The 23,540-nt window shown below is 36.4% G+C and overlaps 1 protein-coding gene across 6 annotated transcripts in view; it reads left to right on the top strand.

Annotated features, from left to right (window-relative positions):
• Nucleotides 1-23,430, top strand: part of WWP1 (WW domain containing E3 ubiquitin protein ligase 1) — a 144,929-nt gene extending 121,499 nt beyond the window's left edge. For 3 of the 6 annotated variants that reach the window (XM_023726105.1, XM_023726106.1, XM_023726104.1), the window contains 8 exons: nucleotides 1,631-1,764; nucleotides 1,854-1,994; nucleotides 7,347-7,467; nucleotides 10,757-10,861; nucleotides 13,527-13,623; nucleotides 14,049-14,121; nucleotides 19,663-19,764; nucleotides 20,095-23,430. In XM_023726105.1, coding sequence (XP_023581873.1) covers nucleotides 1,631-1,764; nucleotides 1,854-1,994; nucleotides 7,347-7,467; nucleotides 10,757-10,861; nucleotides 13,527-13,623; nucleotides 14,049-14,121; nucleotides 19,663-19,764; nucleotides 20,095-20,194 — 873 coding nt within the window. In that variant the 3' untranslated portion in view covers nucleotides 20,195-23,430. The remainder of the gene's footprint in view (nucleotides 1-1,630; nucleotides 1,765-1,853; nucleotides 1,995-7,346; nucleotides 7,468-10,756; nucleotides 10,862-13,526; nucleotides 13,624-14,048; nucleotides 14,122-19,662; nucleotides 19,765-20,094) is intronic. The other 3 variants (XM_004370793.2, XM_023726107.1, XM_023726108.1) reach the window with 3 other exon arrangements.
• Nucleotides 23,431-23,540: the final 110 nt, after the last annotated feature.

The raw sequence follows: 23,540 nt of genomic DNA, 5'->3' as shown, positions 1-23,540 counted from the left end.
CTTCTAAGTACTTCCGTTTCCTCAGGGATATAAGAAGCAAGATCATCATCAGCTCAGAGTGACGAGTCGGGAAGTGGTATTTGAAGAAAGAGGAGTAGGAATAAAGTAGTCATCTAGGAGAGTGACAGAATGAGTGCAATTGGGAAATAGCTTACCAGGCAACACTAAGCTCTCCCTTGAGGTTATTGGTCATGAAGCAGTCAGCATGATTGGGTATGCATTTCTGGCATGTTCCACTGCCTGAGTTTAGACATGGAGTAGATTGACAAGTTGAATTTAGCTAGACTTGGGATGTTGTCAGAAGTGCATTGTGGGGAGGCAGGGTTTGAATGTATACAAGGGAGTAATTTAATGATTGACTATGGAATCTAACTGGGTAAGGGGAAATAACTTCATGTGGTAGTAGGTAGGGTCAGTGGATTTTTTTAGGTCCCTTTGGGGTCAAAAATTGGTGGTTTTAGTACTAAAGGCAATGAGCTGGAAAATTAGGCAGTGTTTGAAATTTGAAATTACGGAGGAATTGGAGTTATTGTTAATGACTATCTAGAGTGTTATGTTGGGAATGTTTAGCTAAGTTAGGGCAAAAACTATGATCACTGAAGGGACTAAAAAGGCAGGGTAGCAAAAGGATCATCAGTGTGAATATTGAAATCTCCAAAATTATGACAGTAGTATAGAAGAGCATGACAGTGAGTCATATGTAAAACCTGAAGGAATAAGGAGGCGAAACCCAGGGGTCCAAGGATGACTGTAACAGCAGGCGGCAGTCAGTAATGTGGTGTGATGGCCCAAGCTTTAAGACTAAGGTGGGTTTAGGGAGGAGGAAGGACAGTGATCTGGAATTAGTAATGAGGAGCAACCCCCACCCCAGTTGCAGGCCTGGTAACATGAGGGGGGCGGGTGAGAAACAGCCATCTCTTGAGAGGCCTTGGAGCAGTGATGTTGTCTGAAAACATGCAAAATTTTTGTTAGAGCAAGAAGTTAAAGGATCTTCAAAGAAAGAGTTGAGGATATGGGGGAATTTGCTAATGATAGATAGACCATGAGGTCCAAAGGACTCAGAATGTTTTTGGGAGTTTGGGGAGGTTTGAGAGATGGGATCAGATTTAGAGATGGATAGGCAGATGGTGGTGAGTCAGAGTAGTGAGGGAGTCTGGGGCTTCTTGTGTTGGCCTTTGTAAATAGGGATGAAGGCCTGATGAGATTAGTCCTGAAAATCTCCTAGGCAACCATGAAGAGTAAGCAAGGGATGGGGGAGGGGTCCTCCCAATGCACTGGGAGCCCTGAGGCCGCTTCTTCATTTCCGCACCCAGTTAGGTTAATTTCTTTTATAAAATGTACTAGAAAGAGTAGAGGTTTGATAATAAAGCTCCTTTATTATCGTATTTTACAGTTATTGATAGGACTGGATATAGCTAATTGTTCGACCTCATTGAACTAAATTTTAACTTTGTAATTTGTTTTTCATACTTAGCATTTTATATAATATTTTAGTTTTGATGATTTATGCTTTTCAACTTACTGAGTACTTTTCTTGCCAGTAAAATGATTTCTGTTATCATTGTACTCTAAATAAGAAAATTGTTATTTTGTAAAATTTCAAATAAATCGTTTTTGTTTTACTTCACAGGCACTTTTTCATGGAAAATTTATCGATACTGGTTTCTCTTTACCATTCTACAAGCGTATGCTAAGTAAAAAACTTACTATTAAGGATTTGGAATCTATTGATACTGAATTTTATAACTCCCTTATCTGGATAAGGTTTGAAGGTTTATTTTTTTCAATAAAGCATTTTCTTGAAAGCTATTTTTATATTTTGTTAATTAGTGGATATATTTTATTTTACCCAGAGACAATAACATTGAAGAATGTGGCTTAGAAATGTACTTTTCTGTTGACATGGAGATTTTGGGAAAAGTTACTTCACATGATCTGAAATTAGGAGGTTCTAATATCCTAGTGACTGAGGAGAACAAAGATGAATATATTGGGTAAGGTGATATACTTCATTGACCTTAATTTCTAGACCTTCTTCCACATTGGAACTAACTCCTATATCTGTGTCCTTAATTTTATCCCTTTCTACCTCCTTTGGGAAATGTTCCACATTTATTCCTCTTTCACTTATCGTTTTCAGTCATTTTCTCTCTACTCAATCTTTCTCTCAATTTATAAACATGCTCAAATAGTGCTAAAAACTCATATGTCTAAAAAAAAAAAAAAAGTTATTTAAGCTCTCCTTCCCAAAAGTACCAGTGTTCTTGAAATAAGCCTTCACTTTGAATATGACAGCCTTCACTTTCTCTCAACCCCTTGCTTTTTACTGTTTGTATTCTGCCTTCTGCCCAGATCAAAAACCATAGAACATTGACACTAAAGATGGCTTTGGAAAGCCTATGCAGCCCCTTCATTTCTAGATGAGGAAACTGAGGATCTGTTAAAAAACCAAAACAAGACCTGAAGCCGTTGAGTCAATTCCTACTCATAGCAACTCTAGAGGACAGAGTAGAACCGTCCCATAGGGTTTCCAAAGAGTGGCTGGTGGATTTGAACTGCTGACCTTTTGGTTGGCAGCTGAGCTCTTAACCACTGTGCCACCAGGGCTCCGAAGCTTCGTTAGGTAGTTGCAAAACCAAGTCTAGAACCTGCGTTGACTACCAGGCTAATGCTTATTTTTGATTCCATGTCACCTTCCGTTTTTTAACATACTCTCTTAATAGTGCTCACCACAACCTCCATTTTGAAACTGTTCTCTTGAATCTATGATCCTGCACCAGACTGGATTCTCTTCACTTTCTCTTTTAATAATAAACATTCTTTAAATCTTCATTTCCTAAATGATGTTTTTCCAAACTTCTTTGTTCAGCCTGCTTCTCTAAATATTCTGAACCATGGATTCGATTTTCTATTAAAGTAATATCTGAACTTCAGAATATAATTTCCATTTGCCAGCCAGGTATATCCAAACTTTTTCAGTAAAGGACCAGAGAGTAAATATTTTGGACTTGCAGCCATATATAGTCTGTATTGTGACCACTCAGCTTTGCTGCTGTAGCGCAAAACCATAGGCAATATGTAAATAAGGTGTGTTCCAGTGAAAGTATTATGGACACTGTAATTTGATTTCACATGTCACAAAATACTATTTTAATATTTCCTCAACTCTTGTAAAAAATGTGGAGACTATTCTTAGCTCACATGTTGTACAAAAACAGGTGAAGATGGGCAATAGTTTGCCAACCACTGAACTACTAAATGACCTACCTTAAATGTGTCTAAAATCAAATTTCTCATGTTTTTCTAGCTGTCACCTTTTCTTGACCTATTTCTATTAATAGTAGTATCATTTTCACCCTCTTTTACACTTGGATTCTTGGTATCATCTTTATCTCTTTCAGAAAAAAAAAATTTAACTTTTAAAATATGCATATATATATATATATATATATATATATATACCAAAAAAAACCTGTTGCCATCACGTCAGTTTTGACTCATAGTGACCCTATTGGACGTATTGGACAGAGTAGAGTTGCCCCATAGGGTTTCCAAGGAGCGGCTAGTGGATTCAAACTGCCAACCTTTTGGTTAGCATTTCTTAACAACTGTGCCACATGAGTTAGATCTATCTCTACTGAACTAGAGGATGGAAAAAGCCAAAAGCCATTCTCTAGGTCAGTAGAGATAGATCTAACTCATTTCCTAATAACTAAATAATTATGATATAGCCATTCTATATTATTCAGCCATTTCTGTTACAGGAATCATTCAGGTTGTATCGTTTGGGCCACCACAAACAAGGCAGCCTGAAGCCTGCTTAAGAATCCATACATCCCACTACTTTTGTCTTTGTGAGATAGATTTCCAAAAAGTGAAGTGCTGAGTCAAAGAGTATTTGATACATATTGTTGTGTTGCTTTCCCAAAAGGTCATAGCAATCCTTCTTCCCTTCTTAACCTGTAAATTGCTGTGGTCTTTCAGTTTCACACCCTTTCTGTCTCTCTGCTTACTAAATTAAATGCACCTTTTTAGCATGGCATTCTAGGCCTCTTGTTCCCTGTTTTTCTGCTAAACCAGTTTTCTGTGAGTGAGGGAATTACCAGTGACTGATTTTCTTTTTTATACATCTTTGTATTTTGTTTTGTTTTGTTATACAGTGAGCAACTATTACTTTTATCTGAATAAACAATAAAGCTATTTACATTTTAAAGAAAATATATTCAAAAAGATAGTACATAAGACATTGGGCTTTTTATATTTGTTTAGCCTTAAGCTTTCCAGAAAGTCCAACAATAATTTTTAAATAGCACAACCTCAAGATTTTTTTAAATGCTGTGAATGGTTTCAAATACCGAAAGTTTAAATAAAATTTCATCATGTAAGATTTATATTTAGCTTGCTAGTTTGAACTTTATACTTTGCATTCAGGTAACCACTATTTTTAAAAATCTTATCTCTGTAGTATTTACTATATAAGAGTTGATATATAATCCTGAATATAGCATTTTTTGGAGGATCTTGTTTCAGTCTCTGAAACAGTAAGTCTAATCTTGTTCTTTAACTCTTTAAAATTATGTGATAATATTATGATGCCTTGTTTTTGGTGCACAAAATAGGTCCTCAGTCAATCTAGGAGCAAATGAATAGTAGAAATATGTATGAAGTGCTGTGGGAATCCAAATTAGGGAAGGAGCTATTGATTCTGCTAGTAGTAGTCAGGAAAGTTCTTCACAGGAGGTGGCATCTAAGTTAGGTCTTAAAAAGACAAGGCCTTGCCTGATAAAGGGAAGGCTTTTCAGGAGGGGAAAATAGCAGAAGCAGAGGAACTGAGGTACTAAAGGGCTTAGTTTATCCTGGGAATCTACAAATACAATGTGGGAAGGGTACAAGATGATGAGAAATGGTGGCTAGGAAGGAGCCTAGAGTGGTTGCCAGATTGTACTTAACCTAAGGAGAGAGACTGTATATTATTCTGAGAAACCTGAATTTTTGCTCTAAGTTATAACGAGTTATCAAAAACAAATTAAAACCAAAACTGAGGATCAGAATTGGTTTTGGAAAGATAGTTCTGCCATCTATGTAGACAATGAATTGGGATAACAGATGGAAAAGGGCACAATGGTGGTAACAGATGGGAAGGAGAGTCTCCAGACTGGAAGACAAGTTAAGAGATATTTCAATAATCTATTACCAGTTGCTGTTAAGTTGGTTCCAGCTCACAGCAGCTCCACGTGTGTCAGTAGAATTGTGCTCCATAGGTTTTTCAATGTTTGATTTTTTGGAAGTAGATTGTCAGATCATTCTTCCAAGACACCTCCAAGTGGACTCAAATCTCCAACATTTCAGTTAGCAGCAAAGTGCTTTAACTGTTTGCATCACCCAGGGACTCCTAGTAATCTAGTAGTGAGGTATTCTAGGCCTGAAACAAGGCAGAGGCATTGGAGATAAAAATGAGGGAATGGATTTTTGAGAATGTTACAGGGATGGAATGGTCCAGATCCAGTGCTTGATTACATGTAGTGGGGGAAAGAATTGTTGGTTGCCAGCAAGTCGATTCCAGCTGATGGCATTCCTATGTGTGCAGAGTAGAACTGCTCAGTAGGATTTTCCAAGGCTGTGACCAGGCCTGTTTTCCAAGATGTCTCTGGGTGGGTTCAAACCACCAGTATTTCAGCAAGTAGTTGAGCAGTTAACCATTTATACCATCCAAAAACTCCCAGAGGAAAAAAATAGTAAATGAAATATTTGATGATTGAAGATTCTGGATTGGTTGACAGTTGGATGTGTTAGCAGGATATCCAAGGAGCGATGACCTATAAATACCTTAATCTCAAGAGGGAAGCAAAATTTTGGAATTGAAAAATTCTTAGCTTTTATGTGATAGTTAAAACTTTGGTAGTTGATAATGTCATCTTTGGCAAGTGTATAGCTAGAAGAGAAGACAGACATCTGAGTGACAGAAGCATTTACAGACTAGAAGCCAAAGAAGGAGTAGCCAACACCAAATCAGGAATAGTAGTACTGATGGGTCAGGGAGGATTTATGTGTGAGTTGGGAGTGCTAGTGTCTGGTGTTAAAGGAAGTTCGTGTAGCATGAGCACTGAAAGAGGGATTCAGGCTTGGCAGTTAGAGGTTTTTTGATGACATTTGTGAGGAAAGTTTTTTTTATTCCTGGAGGATAGGATTTTGAAAGCCAAACAATGGTGGCTTTAAAAATTGAATGAATAGAAGGTGAAAATGTGGAGAAAGTGAGTATCGAGTACTTTTCTCATAGGAGGAAAGACAGTAGTTGAAAAGACAGTGTGTTGAGGGGAGAGTTAGTTTTAGGAAGGAATGGTCTGAGCACCCTTGTGGGCAAATGGAAAGAGGAGTAGGAAGATCAAGTGGAGGGTATGGGGCAAAGGCAAAAGCGGGTTGGTAATTGAAGAAGAGAAATTTTGGAGCCAGCAAAAAGAGGTATATATAATAAAACATACAGGTTGAAAGGTTTGCCTCAGAAATGAATGAGGTCAGCTACCTCTAGGACACAAGAAGAGAAGTTACAAATGGAGAATGCATGGCTAACTTAGCTTTCTGGTTACCTGCTAGTATCTGTGACTTCTCCTGGTCAAGTCGTGTGTACTGTTCCTCCAGGTCCTCCAGATCTGTCTTCTTTGGGAAGCTCCTCATACAGGTGTTGTGTCACTGACAGATTTTATTCCTTACTTCTACTTTATCATACTTCTCTACACCTGCTTTCTCTGTGTCCTCCAAATGTTTCTTCTGAGGAGGTATAAATTAATTTCTTCTGTTCTGGTTAGGGACTCTTCATGTTCTCCAATAAACCAGCCTATAAAGAACCATTTCTCCACCTTTATGCCTTCTCAAGTAAAGACATGATAAATCTTTGCAAGCATATGACTCATAGACATATTATGTTATTGAGGCAATCCCTTGCTTTCCTGGTATGGAAGGCTGTTAGAATCCTCAGGTCTCCCTTGGCAAACTGCTTTTTGGTGGGGAGAGAGCCTGCTAAATAACTGTAGGCATTTCCTTCCTTTGTCAGTGCATGATATTTGGAGTTCTCTAGGTATGAACAGGTAATAATCAGTGCTAGGGTTTAGCTGTCTTACCAGCAAATAAAGACCCCCTATCTATTTTAAAAACCTTTTTTTATAGCTACTTAAGTGCTATAACTGATTTCCTATGTAGAAGCATGTGTTAATGCTAAAATTACATACATACACATGTATGTATATGTAGGTATGGTGTATTTAGAAAAAAGAATGAATTTTAGAACTCCTTGGTATTTCTAAGCTTTCACATACAAATTACCTATTTTAAAATACCTTCTTTATTTTCAGTCTAATGACAGAATGGCGTTTTTCTCGAGGAGTGCAAGAACAGACCAAAGCTTTCCTTGATGGCTTTAATGAAGTTGTTCCCCTTCAATGGCTGCAGTACTTTGATGAAAAAGAATTAGAGGTTAGGCTCTTTTATTATGCTATTGTAGGGAACGTTAATGAGGGGGGAAGTTGTTTTTGTGATTTTTCAGAAGACTGTCTACACATTTTTAAATCATGTGGCACAATCTTGAATCCTCTCATTCATTCAAATGTTTAGAGGATATTAAAATCGTAGCTATTGGATGGGGGTCCTGATTAAAGTTCTCTGAGTTACGATGATGTCATGTACGCAAAATCATCAATCAGTGCCAGCTGTTAGGGTTCATTTAGAGTGCGTGGGACCCTATTAAAGTGTGATTCTGGGAACTTTCTGAAATCCCCATTTAGTAGTCAGTTGACTCAGATCAGAATTTCTATTTGGACTTGTTTAGGCTATTTCAGGAATCCTTGAGGTCTTCTTTTCCCAAATAGATTAGAACATAGGCAGGTGTTGGGATAGTCCTTGGTCCCCTTTGGGTACACTGTTTTGACTTTAGCTGTCTTGAGTCCTCTGTTAAGACTTGGTTCATTCATGTAATCAAATGTGTATATAAAAAAGTAACATTTTAAAATTTTATATATTAATATTCCTATTGTAGAAATTAGCCTTCTGGCAACTCTGACTGAAAAGGACTCTGAACCTGATGGATGTGTAGACTCTCCCTAAACCTGGTTAATATCTTTTTACTAGCTTGCTTACACAAATTAGCAGAAACACATTAGAAGAATAGTGTGAGGTTATATTAAATGTTTTCCCTTTGAGATTGGAAACAAGGCAAAGATGTCCATTCTCACCACCTCTTTTCAGAATTATACTAGAGACTGTAACCACTGCAATAAGGAAAAAAAGAAAGAAGGAAAAACCATAAAGATTGGAAAGCAGTAAGACTGTGTTTATTCTCAGATGACAACATGACTGTCAACTTAGAAAATTCTAACCCACTGCCGTCAAGTCGATTCTGACTCATAGCAACCCCATAGAGTTTACAAGGCTGTAAATCTTTATGGAAGCAGACTGCCCCATCTTTCTTGCAGAGCTGCTGGTGATTTTAAATGGCTGACCTTTTGGTTAGCAGTTGAGCACTTTAACCACTGCACCACCAGGGCTTCTTTAGAAAATCCTAAGGAATCTACCAAAAAACGACTAAAAATAATAGTGAGTTTAACAAGGCTTCAGGGTAGAAGGTCAATAATAAAAATCCATTTATTTCTATATACTAGTAACAAACACTTGGAAATGGAAGTTTTAAATTTCATTTACTAAAGCATCAAAAAACAAACAAATTTAACAAAAGACATGCAAGACCTCTATACTAAAAACATTGCTCATAAAAAGAAGAGCTCGATTAATGGAGAGAGATGTACCATTATGGATTGGAAGACTCAGTATTCTTAAAGATGTCAGTTCTCTCCAAATCTCCTCAGTTAGCTTCAGCACAATCCCAATCAACAACCAACAGAACTTTTTGTAAAAGTTGACAGGCCGATTATAAAATTATAAGAAAACCAAAGGAGCTAGAATAGCCAATTTTGAAAAAGTACAAACTTGAAGGATTTACCCTACCTGATTTCAAGACTTATTATAAAGCCATAGTAATTACGATAGTGGTATTTGTGAAAAGATAGACAAATAGATCAGTGGAATAGAGTAGAGAGTCCAGGAATATATACCTACTCATATGCTATCCATTGATTTTCAACAAATTGTGCTGGATATCCATATGGAGGAAAATGAACCTTATCCCTATCTTATACCTTAAACAAAGATTAATTTACCATGAATCATAAACCTAAATATGAAAGTTAAAAAGGAAACATAGGAGAAAAACTTGTAGGCGAAAGGTTTCTTAGGGAGAACACGAAAAGCAACCATAAAAGAAAAAAAAATGGATAAATTGGATTTCATCAAAACCAAAAACTTTTGCTCTTCAGAAAACACTTAACTAAATGAACAAGCAGCTTGTATACAGACTAGGAGAATATGGTATCCAAAATATATCTTTAAAACTCTTATAACTCAATAATAAAAAAAAAATATTTTAAATGGACAAAAACTTGAACAGACACTTCATAAAAGAAAATATACAGATGGCAAGTAAGCACATGAAAAGATGCTCAACAGCATTAGTCATTGGGGAAATGCCAATTAAAACTAAATGAGATAACCACTTTGGGGTAGTATTGGTAGTTTCTTACAATGTTAAACATGCATCTACCTTATGACCTGGCAGTTCCGCTATTACGTATTTACCCAAGAGAAATGAGAACGTGTCCATACAAAGACTTATCCATGACTGTTCAAAACAACTTTATTCATAAAAGACAAAAATGGAAAGTAACCTAAATGTCCATCAACAAATAAATGGATAAACAAATTGTTGTATATTCATATAATGGAATTCTACTCAGCACAGCAATATGAAAGAACAAACTACTGTTACATACAGCAACATGGATGAATCTCCAAAACAGGCTGAGTGGGAAAAAAATAGAAATGTGTGCATGTGTGCACACATGGGCCTGCTCGCACGGGCCTGCATGCATGCACATGCGTGTACAGACACACATGTATTGTCAATACATGTATGTATGTATGTATGCATATACATGACTATCTTAAAAAGACAAATCTAATGTATAGTGGAAGAAAGCAAATTGACTGCAAAGGGGCATCGTAGAAATACTGTATATTTTGTGGTGATGGTGACTGTATACATCTATCAAAACTCCTCTAACTATATATTTGAAATATGTGCATTTTATTGTATGTAAATTATAGCTTAAAGTTGATTTATGAAAAGAATTTACAAATAAGAAATAGGCATTATGTATTTGATTATACCTAAACTAGTTTTTATCCTATATTATTGAGGTTATTTGAAAATTTCACGTATGTAGCGTATTTTATTCCCAAATAGTCTAGGTAAATAGAAGGCTAGCGTATTTTTTAATATTTAAATATATAATTTAGCATAGATTGCCCAAAAAAAGAGCCACAGATTTATGTTTGAAGTCATCAGGAGTTTGGATACCAATTTGGAGTATGTTTATAGTTAAGAGATATGCTTTTCAGTACAACTAATATTTTCCTTAAAGAACATAGTTACTGTAAATGTTGCTTTTGGTTTGAGTTCAATGAAGATAAAATACCAAAGAACTCTTTATGCTAACTTGCCCCAAATGTTGCATTTGATGACTGGTCATTGTAGTGCACACAGCTCTTTATATAGTTATGCTATGTGCATAGCTGTGCATTAGAGAATTTCAGTCATAAAATTATTCTGTTCACCAGATCTTTCCTGTGGCCTAATAATGTGCTCATTTCCCAGGTTATGTTGTGTGGCATGCAGGAGGTTGACTTGGCAGACTGGCAAAGAAATACTGTTTATCGACATTATACAAGAAACAGCAAACAAATCATTTGGTTTTGGCAGGTATTTGCCTTTATCTTTTTGAAACAAGTATTCAAGGAAAATGTGCTCTCATGAAATGATAGTTTAAAAAATAGTTTATTTCTTAAATGAAGACAGCCTTTAGTCATGGTTTGTAGTCTTTCAAGTCAAAATCAGAAGTGAATATGTCAATACTTTTATTCCATTGTATTCTCCATTGCCTTTTTTGATTTATCTTTCTAAATGAAGAAATGAATGGGAGACTCTTCTTTAAGTAATAGTTTAATGGTAATAATTGTAGGCATAGCATATTTTCTAGTGGTATCAAAGTATTCTGTAAATTTTAGTTAATTCTAGAAGTAAATGAGGAAGCCTGGAGAAGTATGTTTTTAACAAGAACCTAAATGCAGGTACTTAATTCTTCTGAAGGGGATAATATGCTAGGGAATTAGAATAATGTGGGAGTTAATGCCTAAGGATGAATTTATGTATTTTTATTATCTTTGTTTTGACTTGAACACAAAGAAAGCAAGTGCTCCATACTAATTTCGAATCACATTTTATTTTAATAGATTTGGGTTTTTTTGTTTGCTTTTTTGAGAATTTAAAATCTCTAAGCCACAAATGTATTTCACATAAATATTCTGCTACTAATTGAGATTCATTTCAGCAACTTAGTGACTGAACTTTTGGTTTCCGTCTGCTTAACTGCTTCACTTTCCGGTGGAAAGCAAGCCTAGGTTTTGTATCACTACAGGAGGATTTTCAGTAGTTGCATCTTTTTATAAGGATATATGTCATGAGTTTATTGCTTAATACTTTAAAGAAGTGTGGACATATAGAAATTTAACATGTATATATCTACACACACACACACGCCCCTCAACATGTGCAGGGTGACACGTGTCTGAGTATTTATTGCTGCATTATGTGCGTACAACAGAGAGTTGAAACAACCTAAATATCTATCGGGAGGAGACTGGGTAAATAAATGATAGATATAAATTCTATACCTGGTAGTCATTCCTTTTCTTTTCTCCTTTTTTTTTTTTTAATGCAAGTTAACAAAAGTATGGGAGAATAATATGTTTCAAAACAGTATTACGGGGAAAATGGAAGGTGCTAAACAGTGTGTATAATATGATGGCATTTGGTTAAAGAGAAGATTTGTAATCTGTATATGAGAGTGTGTGCTAGTTAATGAATACACCATCTCTGAAAAGATAACCAAACAACTGGCAACAGTTCCAGAGAGGAGCTGAGCAGTTGGAGGCAAAGATGGGAAAGCCGATTTTCACTCTGTACCCTTTTATTACCTTTTGAATTCCATACTATGTACATCTATTATCTATTGTAAAAAATAAATAGTAAATAAATAAGCAAAAAGATAGGAACAAATCCACTTTCAAGCCTAAAACCTGACTTGCGTTGCATACAGTATTTGTGCAGGTGTTGGTAATCTCCCCTTCTAGGCTCTTTACTAGCTCCATTACTCATTTGTGTTCCCTGACTTCCCGTTTGGACATTGTATTTATAAACCTTAGGAGCTTAGGTTTAAGAGTTGTCTAAATCCAAATGAATGATTGTGCTTTCTGAATTGGGTTTGTTTTAAGAGGAAAGTGATGAGGTTTATGGCAGACCTGGTAACCTCTGTTTCTATGTCTTAATGAAATATGTGCCTTAGCACAATTCTAGACTGAAACATTTTTGGTCATGTTTAGCATAGCATTTTGTTCTTATCCTTATAAGTTACTCCCTATTTTTAAGTTAGATTTCTACTCCCAGAAAGCTCCCTGAGTTTCTTTTTTCTGTTATAAGATACTCAGACCTAGCTGTCTCTCGAATTGTAAGATGTATATAATACTTGAACAATTCAAATCAGTATTTCACCACATTATCCACCCATTTATGTCCCTCTTTGAAAAGAACTAGTCAATGAACTAGATATTTTTAGAGGAATGTGTACTTTGGGTTTTCAAATACCAGTCATGAAGTACATAAAGAAGTGGGAGAATGGGATTTGTGGGAGAAAATACCACAAAATGGGGAGGTGTTTGTTTATTTTCAGTAGCTTCAAGAGGATGGGGATGGTTGGTTCAGGGCAGGATAACAGTGGTTTAGAGCTCAGGAAGACGAGTTCAGATCCTAGTTCTGCCACTTAGTAGTTTGAGAACAAATTATTTACCCTTTCTAGGCCTCCATTTCCTTATATGTACAGTGGGGAATAATGGTAATAGTGCCTATCTTATAGAATTGTGAGGACTGAAAAAATGAAAAGGATATGGCACAGTGCTTGGCAGGAGCCCTTAATAGGTGATAGCTGTTATAACCCAACACTATCTATCCTGGCTCCACCTCTTAGTGGTATGACTTCAGGCAAGTGACCTAACCTTTCTAAGTCTCCATATCCTCCGTCAAAAAACCTGTTGCCATCAAGTAGATTCCAACTCATATATCCTCTCTGTAAGAGGGATGTAATAATAATTGTGGCCAGCCTACAGTGTTGGTGTGAGGATTCATTGAAGTAAGATTCGTAATGTACTTAGCACAGTGCCTAGCCTTAATAAATGATAAATGCTGTGGCGACTTTTTATCATGTCTTTTGAACCAATTTCAAGTTGAATATTATTTTTTAATTTTTTTAAGTGTCGTCTACTTTTTATTATTCAAGATACTATATTAAAATAAGTTTGATTTTATTACACAGTTTGTGAAAGAGACAGACAATGAAGTAAGAATGCGACTTTTGCAGTTTGTCACTGGAACCTGCCGTTTACCTCTAGGAGGATTTGCTGAGCTCATGGGTAGGATGCGGTTTCCCTACAGTTTCTCTGTAGATAATTTTGTAATAATAGTGGCCTTTTGACGTATGATAGACTTGAACCTAAGGATTATTTTTCTGTGCTCTGTATAGGGCATCTACCAGAAGAAGGACATATGAATGGTTAATGTCAAATGCATTTGTAAGACAGAAATAAAATTCTCCTCACATAGCCCAGTTGGCCATTGCTTTGCTTCCTGGGGTTATTGGGAAGGGAGCAAGAATCTGTCGAGTTATTTGTCTACTGATAACAATTCTTACTGCTGGGTCTGTGCAGCAGTCTAGAAGTAACTCACATTTAGTTTATTCTGTATCATTCATATGACTCTGTGACATGTTATTTAACTAGTTGTCAAAATCAAAAAGTTTGAAGGACCAGATAAATTTTGTCTTATTTTCCTGGTTTAGGAAGTAATGGGCCTCAAAAATTTTGCATTGAAAAAGTTGGCAAAGACACCTGGTTACCAAGAAGCCACACGTGGTAAGTTCAAGAATCCTAAATAGGAAGGTATAAGGCAAAGAGGATTGGTTATTTTTTTAAATACGTAAGGTCCAGTATAACTAGTTATTCATTAACAAAGTCAGAATTTCACTTTTGACAACAGAATGATTGATACTGCATTCTGTAACTTAACATTTTAGAGTGGTTTCTAGTTGAGTAATGGAAGTATTTGAGAAATATATCTACTGATTCAACAAATATTTATCAGGTAGCCACTATATATAAAGCAGGATAGAAGGTGCTCCCTGCCTTTTACAAAGCTTGTGTGCCCTGATGGGGACACAAATGATAAAGAGGTAAACACATAACTATGTACAAATTCTAGGAAGTCCTTCCAAGGAAATAAACAGTATGCTGTGATAGAGAGCAGCTGGGGGAACCTGCTATAGACTGGGTGGTCAGGTAGACTTCTCCGAAGGGGTAATGTTTAAGTTGAGTTTGATAAACAGCATGTTGTGGAAAGAAATGGGAGAAGAGCATTCTTTGTGCAGGGTTATTTGCAAAGACTGTTGAAGTGGGAATAGTTTTTCAAGGAAATGAAAGTTGACTAGTGTAACTGGAACTTCATGAATCAGAGGAGAGGGCATGAGACGAAGTTGAAATCTAGGCAGGGGTTAAATTATGTAGAGCCTTGTAGGATATTATGAGGAATTTGGGTTTCATTCTAAGGGCAATTGGAACCCTTCGAAGGGTTTTAAATAGCAATAGGATCCAAGAAAAATCACTGTGGCAGCAGTGTAGAGAAGGAATTGGATGAAAAAGCAAGTGCAAGGAGATTAGTTACAGAGCTAGTACAGTTATGCAGGCAAAAGATGCTGATGGCCTAGAGATCAGTGGTTCTTGTATGCTGACATTTGCGTTTATGGTGCAGAAGCAATAGTGGGTAAAACTGCTGGTGTCTTGGCACAGATCAAGGTAGTAACCCAAACAGTTATTTCTGGATTCTTCACCACCACACACTTCCAGTTTAAAATGAAAAAAGCCAGGTTCACTGAAAGATTGTTTTTTATGAAGTAGTAAAAATGATTAATTTTATTCAATCTCAATGCTTGGTATATGTCCTTTTCATATTCTGTGTGTGACACAAAATGGGAAGTACACATAAAGCACTTCTCGCCAGAGCTGAGAGTTGTCTGGAGGGAAAGCTCTCAGGCAGTTGAGCAAGTTGAAAAATGAACTAGCTTTTTTATGGAACATTATTTTTTCTTAAAAGAATGACTGACAGAGAGACTCAGACTTTGATATCTGACAGACATTTTTTTGAAAATTAATGAAGTAAGCCTGTCACTTCAAGGGAAAAACTGACAGTATTTGTTGGCAGTGGTATAAGTTGAGCTTTCAAGTAAAAATTAGAATTTGGGGAAATTGATATGTACTTCCCTTACCTTGGCAGCTTCCCAAGACTTTTCTGATGAGATTGGTAGTGTTAACAACTATGATTTCTTTTTTCTATTATATAATTAAATATGTCAACATTTGGAAAATCTTTATAATTTGGAGAACTAGTATTTTGAAATTTCCAATGTACAATGTTACAAAATCATGCATGCGTAGAAAAGAAAGGAACCATTCAAAGTGCAAGATAGAGCAATGGATTTTAATGTAACAAATTAAAAAATGTTCTTTGATATGATTCAGAATCCACATTGTAAGTAACCTTGTCAAGTTTAGTAGAGTAAACAATTACCTCAGAAGATGATTAGAATGTTTCTCCATTTTCCAACTGTGTATGTATGTGGGCTAGATTTTCATATACTCAAACCAAAACAATATAATGCAACAGATTGAATGAAGTAGCTGTGAGAGTCTAAGTGTCTTCTATTAAGCCAGACATTAATGAGATTTGTAAAAATATAAAATAAGGCCACCTTTTCACTATTTTTTTAAACAGTCTTTTTTTCCCATAAAAATAAGTTATTTTTATTCCAAAATGAATTAATAAATATTTTTTAATATGTCAGTTTTAATTTCTAACATACTATATATCAATAGATGAAACCCACATGGGGTTCTCAGTAATTTTTAAGAGTGAAAAGGGTCCCAAGACCAAAAAATTGGACAACTGTTGGCATAGATTAAAGTAATGGATCCAAAAGAGAGGGAGAAATTGTGGGGGACAGGAGAAAGTTAATAACCAAAGAAACATGAAAAGAATTGGGATTCTGAGTACAAGTTAAGGAAGTGGCTTTTGATAGAAACGGGAATACTTTCTTTGTTATAACAGGAGACAAGGAGAAGTTGGGTGTAAACTATAGATAGGCTTTAGATTTTATCAGGGGAAAATAGAGTTATCATCTGCTGGTTTCTGGTTTGTTAAAGTATAATATGAAGTCATGGTCTAAGAGTTAAGGAAAAAAATTTGAGGAGAAAGAATGGGAGAGTCATCAGAGATTAGGCCAGTGTTTACTAGAGAAACATGGCGAAGAATGCTGGGCAATATTGGATTGCCCACTTGGATTTAGTAGTTCATTTAAAGTGGTGCCAACCTCCTAATTGTATGATTTTTCCCCCAGCAATTTTCAGCTGTTAAGATGCAAGGAAAGAGGAGATAGAAGCTTGAATTCATTCAGGGTTTGAGTTTTGCCTAGTAAGTTTAAAAGAGGGAGAGAGAGACACATGGTATTTAAAAGCATTTGTAAAGTAGCTATTATAATGATGAGCCATGGTCTCTAAAGTAACTAAAATGATGGACTGTGAATAAAGAAAGAGGTGAGGAAGAGGCTAAAGATAGGATGGTGAGAAAGTAATGGGTTAATAGTTTGGCATTTTAATTGATGTAAGCTGAAAGCACAGATGGTCAGAAAATAGGATTTTTAAGTTAGAAGTTTCCTTCACTGGTGATGGCAAGGTTCAAGGTATGATCCTGGGGTCAATAACTGAAGAAAAATAGAGAAACAGGTCACTGGAGAGGAAAAGGACAAGGAACTAGGAGGCCGTGGAGTTGCACACCATGCACGAGAATGAGAGGAGTCGATGAACCAGGGACCAAAGCTTTCAGTTCTGTAAGAATGTGACCAAGAGGTCAGTAGAAGATAGCAAAAAGTTCAGAAAGAAGGTTGCATAGCTGGATGGTATGTGCCTCAGAGGAGGAGAGTTTTGTTGAGTGGCTGCAGGAGAATCTGTATGTTTCAGACTAGCCAGATTTCGGTTAAGACAAGAGAGGGAAGAGTTGTTACAACTGTTGGAGACTGTAAATCACAAAATCAGAGTTTAAAAGAACAAATTGGAAAGATCTGAGATGGAGCATAGGAGTGGGGATTTCATTCAGATCAGGGAAATACAGATCAGTACTGGGATGAGTGTTTGGGTGAAAATGGATGATCCAAAAAGACTTGCATTTTTAGCAGTGACTAAGGTAAGCTGTGATACTATCTGTGATAAAGTTGGTCTTGATGATTCTCAGAGGAAAGAAGGGCACAGGACCCGACAGCTGTCCTGTCCAGTGCTTTGCTTAGTGAGGTGGCAGCCCTCAGGGCAGAGGTTCCTCAGGCTCTGTACAGTGGTATAGCAAGCCACAGGGTACTCTGCCCTCAGGCTACGTGGGACATGTATTGGTCAGTCTCTTTCTATTTTATAGTTAAGAAAGAAGTCACAAATTTGATTTTGTGCGTCTACACATACACAAATCAGACTCAAAAAGCTAGAACTAAAAGCTTTAACGAGTACAGTATTCTGATATTCACAGTAAGTACTCAATAAATGATAAATGCATTTTAGTATGTCTCTGTCCTTTTACAAACCAGCAGAAAACATAATGATTACTGTCTTCAAACAGAGCCCTGTTTGGGTGTTTTCAAGTAATCTGCTTTCTTATTCAGTTCAACTCAGCGTTTACTAAGCATCTGCTGTATGGAAAGCAGAGAGATCAGTGTTGTGGGAATAAAGAGACGACTCTGCCCTCATAGATTTTAGAATCTAACGAGACAAGCCAATCAGTCATAATACAGAGTAAAGTAAATGCTATGATAAAAATAAAAAGAGCTCATAGATAAAGAGGGGGTTATTAAGTCTACGTAAGACGCTCAAGAAGAACCTCTTGGAGGAAGCAGTGCCATTTAAACTAATCCTTGATGATTTTCATAGGCAAAAAAGGATATTCCAGACCATAGGAGAATCACAAGAGCATGGTCTTAGAAAAGTGTGTAACATGCTTGGAGAACATTCAATTAGTTGATGGGGGGCTATACTAAAGAGCATACATAGGCTTTTATTCTCCCCTGCCCCCCAGTAGCAATTGGAAGGCAGCAAAGATTTTTGAAGAGTGACGTAAATCGGCTTGTATCTTCTTAGGAATGTACCTCTGGCAGTGATGTAAGGCTAGACAAGTTATGGAGGGGTTAAAAAAATGGAGGCAAGGTGACTAGACAGAAAATTCTTGTGATAGTTCAGATAAGAGATGATGAGGAAGTATATACACAAGAATATAGTGGCAAAAGAAATCAGGAGGGAAAAGATGGGAGAGATTTGGTGAATGCAATGACAGAATTTAGCAAAGGCCGTACGTAAAAGATGTAAGAAAACTAGAAAGTGACTGGTTGTCTTAGTGTAAAACCAAACCAAAAACCCACACCTGTCGCCATCAAGTCGATTGCAACTCATAGCAAACCTGTAGGACAGAGTAGAACTGCCCCCATAGGGTTTCCAAGGCTGTAAATCTTTACAGAAGCAGACTGCCACATCTTCCTCCCACAGAGTGGCTGGTGGGTTCACTACCGACTTTTTGATTAGCAGCTGAGTGCTTTAACCACTATGCCACCAGGGCTCTTTGTCTTAGTATAGGATTATTGAAAAATGAAATTTTTTCCTGACCTCAGCTAACTATCAGACTCTGCCTTGAAGCATGAGTTTAAAAATGTAAAATGGGGAGGGTAATATATGGTCTGTTTAATTGCTACCATTAATATATCTGACTTCTTTAAAAGTGCTTTTAACCTCTTCATAACGTGTCACTGCCGGAGAAGGACACCATTTTAATTGGCTGCCTTGTTTCAAAGGCGTTTAATTCTCAGGTTTCATTTTAGGTTTAGAGTTTATAGACTTTTACACTGAAGTGAGGCAGTGGCAAATGGGAAGTGGCAGGAGTGGTAAGAGGGAACCTGGATAATCTACAGAAATCTTCCAGATGAGAAAATGAAGGTACAGAAAGGTTCTGACTTGCTCAGAGCTATTTAACTAGCCACTAATAGAGTGGGGACCAAAACCGTGGTCACGCAAATCCTAGTCCATCTACTCAGTGCTGTGTCTCACAAAATTAAATGTTACTCCACCTTGTAAATTAAAAAATAATACGTTGGTATTTTAAGTATTTTCAATATTTTTCTATTTCTCATTGGTTAATCCTGGAAGGGAATTCTTTGATCTGGTAGGATTGAAAAAGTATCGTTTTAGTAGAGGTTATGCATATGATGAGATTATTTGAAAAGACAAAGAAAAGTACATATTTGTTTATTGACTGTCTCCACCCCAGAATGTAAGTTCCATGAGGAAAGGGACTTTAATTTTTCATCACTCTGTCAACAGCTACTGGAACAATACCTGGTATATAATAGGTGTTCTTAAATCACTGCTGAAAGAATGGAACACTTTTAACCCAAGAAAAGTTAAAAGGATTCATGACACCACGTAAGCAGAAATAGTATAAAAAAGAAAATTCATGATTTTTTAAATTCCAGAGTCTTTACCCACATTGCTACAATTGTTATTTGTAATCCATTTTATGTATAGATCTTAAATTTGAATAGACTGCTATCAGAAATTAGGATATGTTAATATTATACTAGTTAAGTAATATTATAGTAGTAAATTAATTGTTAGAATACTTCTGGCAGAACTTTACATAGCATAATTCCTCCATCCAGTTTTTCAAATATGCTTTAAAAATACTGTATTAGAAATCTTTTCAGAGTTTGTTTTATTGAAAACACATCTGATTTTGTTTTTGTTTCTGTTCAGTTTTAATCGCTTGGATCTACCACCATATAAGAGTTATGAACAACTAAAGGAAAAGCTTCTTTTTGCAATAGAAGAGACAGAGGGATTTGGACAAGAATGAATGTGGCTTCTTGTCTTGGAGGAGCTCTTGCATTTAAATACCCCAGCCAAGAAAAATTGCACATATAGTGTAAATAAGCTGTTCATTCTGTACAGTGAATTTTCTGAACCTCTCAAAGTATAAATGTTTTCCGTTCTTCCACAGAAATATGCAAAACAGTTCATCCTTTTCTACTTTATTTATTGTTCCCTTGAAGTGACTGACCAGGAAAAAGATCATCCTTAAATTTTGAAGCAAGCAAGACTTTATTAAAAAATAATAAGTATATATCTATATAAGCATATATGACAGTGGCTCTAGTTTTATAGAGCTCAGTGTTTTAAACATGACAGCCATTCATTGAAAAAGATCTGGAGTTGCTTTACCTTGTTCCTGTTATCCAGGGGGAAAAGTGCAAATTGCTCTATGTTGTTCTCCCTTACGCAGCATCTCCTAAGGGTGTTTAGTTGCATGGCTGTCCAGGAAGGTATTAAGGGCTTAGGCCAAATCTTACTTTGAGTATATTAAGAAATGCTGCTGGCTTTTCTAAAGATAGGTTCTTGAACCTGTCAATTTGTTTTAAATACATACAGTAGTTGGAAATTTTCCCTCTTTGCTACGTCAGTAATACAAAGTAATGAATGAAACCATAACTTACATAAAATTCATATATTAGAACTGATACCATTTAGGTTATTGTAGAGATTGGAAATAATTCATTGAGCAGCATAGAGGTTTGTTTATGTGTTACTTTGGGATGCTAGGTATTTGTGGAATTAAAACGAATCAGGCACTTCTGTACTCTTGTTTTTAAATCTGTGGTGTTCTTCAAATTTAAGTCATAATAAACTGATGCAATTTGATACTTAGGAACATATAAAAGAAAATTTGAACTTTGCTGCTTTTGTTTGTGTTCAAAGTTTCAGTTTTATAAAATCGGATTGAAGAGTTACATAAACATTTAAACAAACAAATGACTAGCAATTTTCTATTAGTGTTTAAATATTTCCTTCCTCTTAAATTCATGAAAATTCTATGTATCTGAATTAAATATACATACAAGAAATCTTTTGGTCCTCCCCCCTTTTTACATAGGCCAAATTATTTTTGTCCTAAATAAAAAATAACACTTTTTAATTGCTTTTCATTATTAAGGGCATTTGCTAAACTACAAAGATGTATAACAAAATCTGATGTGAATGATACTAATGTTACTTTTAGCAAACTGGGCTTCCTTATTAATACAAAAATTTACATTTCCATTTGTATCATGCTTTCAGTATGCACTGTAAATTTCATTAAATTAACTTAAATTTTTTTTATAACCATGGGACTGACTTCTTAGAATGTGATATCTGTAGCATATTTCACTGCTAAGTGCTTAAGGAAAATACTAGTATACAATTTACTAAGTATACAATTTAATTTCCCTAAACAGTTTTTGTTTTGCCAAAATTTTATTTTTCTACATGTTAACTTAGATTGTGTTCTGCATTTTTATCCAAAATTCATAGTAAAGATGAAATAAAAGCAGTGATCCACTTGGTTGAGTAGACTCCTTTCCCAAATTTTAATTACTCTTGGGTTATTTTCAAGCCTAAGAAATAAAAGAAAAAGAAAATTCTAATGTATGTAACGGGTTTTGTAGTAGAGGGTGACCAATCTTAAAAGGAAAACTTCTTAAATTATACCATGAAAGAGTTCAATATTAGACACAAAGAAGGTACCATGATATGAATTTTGCTGTGCTAAGAGTATCATTCAGTGGAGTTAGGTGAGAATATCACTTAGCAGTTTTATTTGACTGGAGATAGGTAGAAGGAGGCTTTAGGTGAGAAATTAACATACATCCTGGTGAAGATACACAGAACCAGCTTTCTGGAGAAGGCTAGCTTGGAGAACTCATCAAAGCCTTCCACCTAATCATACCCAGTTGTAGATACGCAGGCCTGCAGGTAGAGCCATCTTAATCTACTCACTGGCAGTGTGAGAAACCGGAGAAATGTGGCCCAGTTCTCACTTGCTCTCTTTCCTTCCCATCCCTGTTCTGCACTGGGCTAACCACAAGGAAATTAGAAGTGCAAGGCTTACTCTGCCTGAACACAGACAGTTCATGAGGAAATAGGCAAGAGAGGGAGGCTCAGAGGGTTTCATATTGCTATTTTATTTCTGTGACTCTCCCCACTACCACCAGTAAACTGAGCCCAGTGGATGGATCACAGGCACAAACCAATTTCATCAATAAGATCAGTTGTCTGTCTTCCGGAGAAAGAAACTACAATTGTTTTCTTTAGTACTCTTCCCCCTCCTAGGCAGTTGAGGGTCAAAGGTCTAACAAAATCTTTTCCCCTGCTGACTTCAGTTAACCAACTGGCTCTTCTTACCCTGAAAACTAGATACAATGGCATGTGTCACCTATATTTCCAGGCAACTTTTCTTCTATTAAAAATGACCCCTGACTGGTAAGTAAGTTACACCTAGACTGGGAAAACTCTAGATACTTGATAGGAGGGCACAGCTTTGGGCTTCCCTGAGTGTGGAAACTCTTGTAACTGCATGCTCTCATGAAGACCCTGAACTGTCACCTGGGAAGATGATCGTTCTTGGAGAGCTGTGTGGATGGTCTGCTACACAGACTGCTGCAAAGCCTTCTTGAAAGGAGGCCTGACACTGCCCTGCTGGCCACTTATGGTTCCTGTCCTGTATTTTCCTGAGTAAACTGATGCCAAGCATAGCCTATTAAGGTCTTGTTGCGTCTGAGTATTTAACTGAACCTGAGATGATCCCCTGGTGATGTTGCAGAAATAAAACAGAAATCTTGTTGAAATATGCAGATGAGAGAATAAAGGTTCTCCTATAACACCATTTTTCTAATCCATTAAACTTAAAAGTCAAGCTTGAGGTCAACTAGGGATTTGGTTCTACCCCCTCAGGAGAAAAGCCCACACCGTATCAGAAGCATCTGTACCTTTATAAGGCTCCTTTGTACCTAGTGTATCCTCTTTGGTCACAAGACACAGTTCATTGCTCACAGAAGGCAGTGAAATTGGTCAGAACAAGACCCTTGTTAATGCCAAAGCCCTTCCACCCTATGGCAAAAAAAAAATAACCCTGCTCCTATTTTTCCTTCTCAGGCACACAGTCGAAAATAGGTTGTATAGTGAGCACCACATGAAAGCGTAAAATATTCCCAAAATAACGTATCAACAAAAACAAGTCCAACTTTAGAACCTATTATACCACCACAGTCGTCAAAACAGCCTGGTACTGGTACAACAGATACATAGACCAGTGGAACAGAATTGAGAATCCAGACATAAATTCATCCACCTATGAGCAGCTGATATTTGACAAAGGCCCAAAGTCC

The sequence above is a fragment of the Trichechus manatus genome, unplaced genomic scaffold, assembly GCF_000243295.1.
Source record: "Trichechus manatus latirostris isolate Lorelei unplaced genomic scaffold, TriManLat1.0 scaffold00009, whole genome shotgun sequence".
NCBI classification, from domain to species: Eukaryota; Metazoa; Chordata; class Mammalia; order Sirenia; family Trichechidae; genus Trichechus; species Trichechus manatus.
This window is presented reverse-complemented; position numbering and strand designations above follow the sequence as displayed.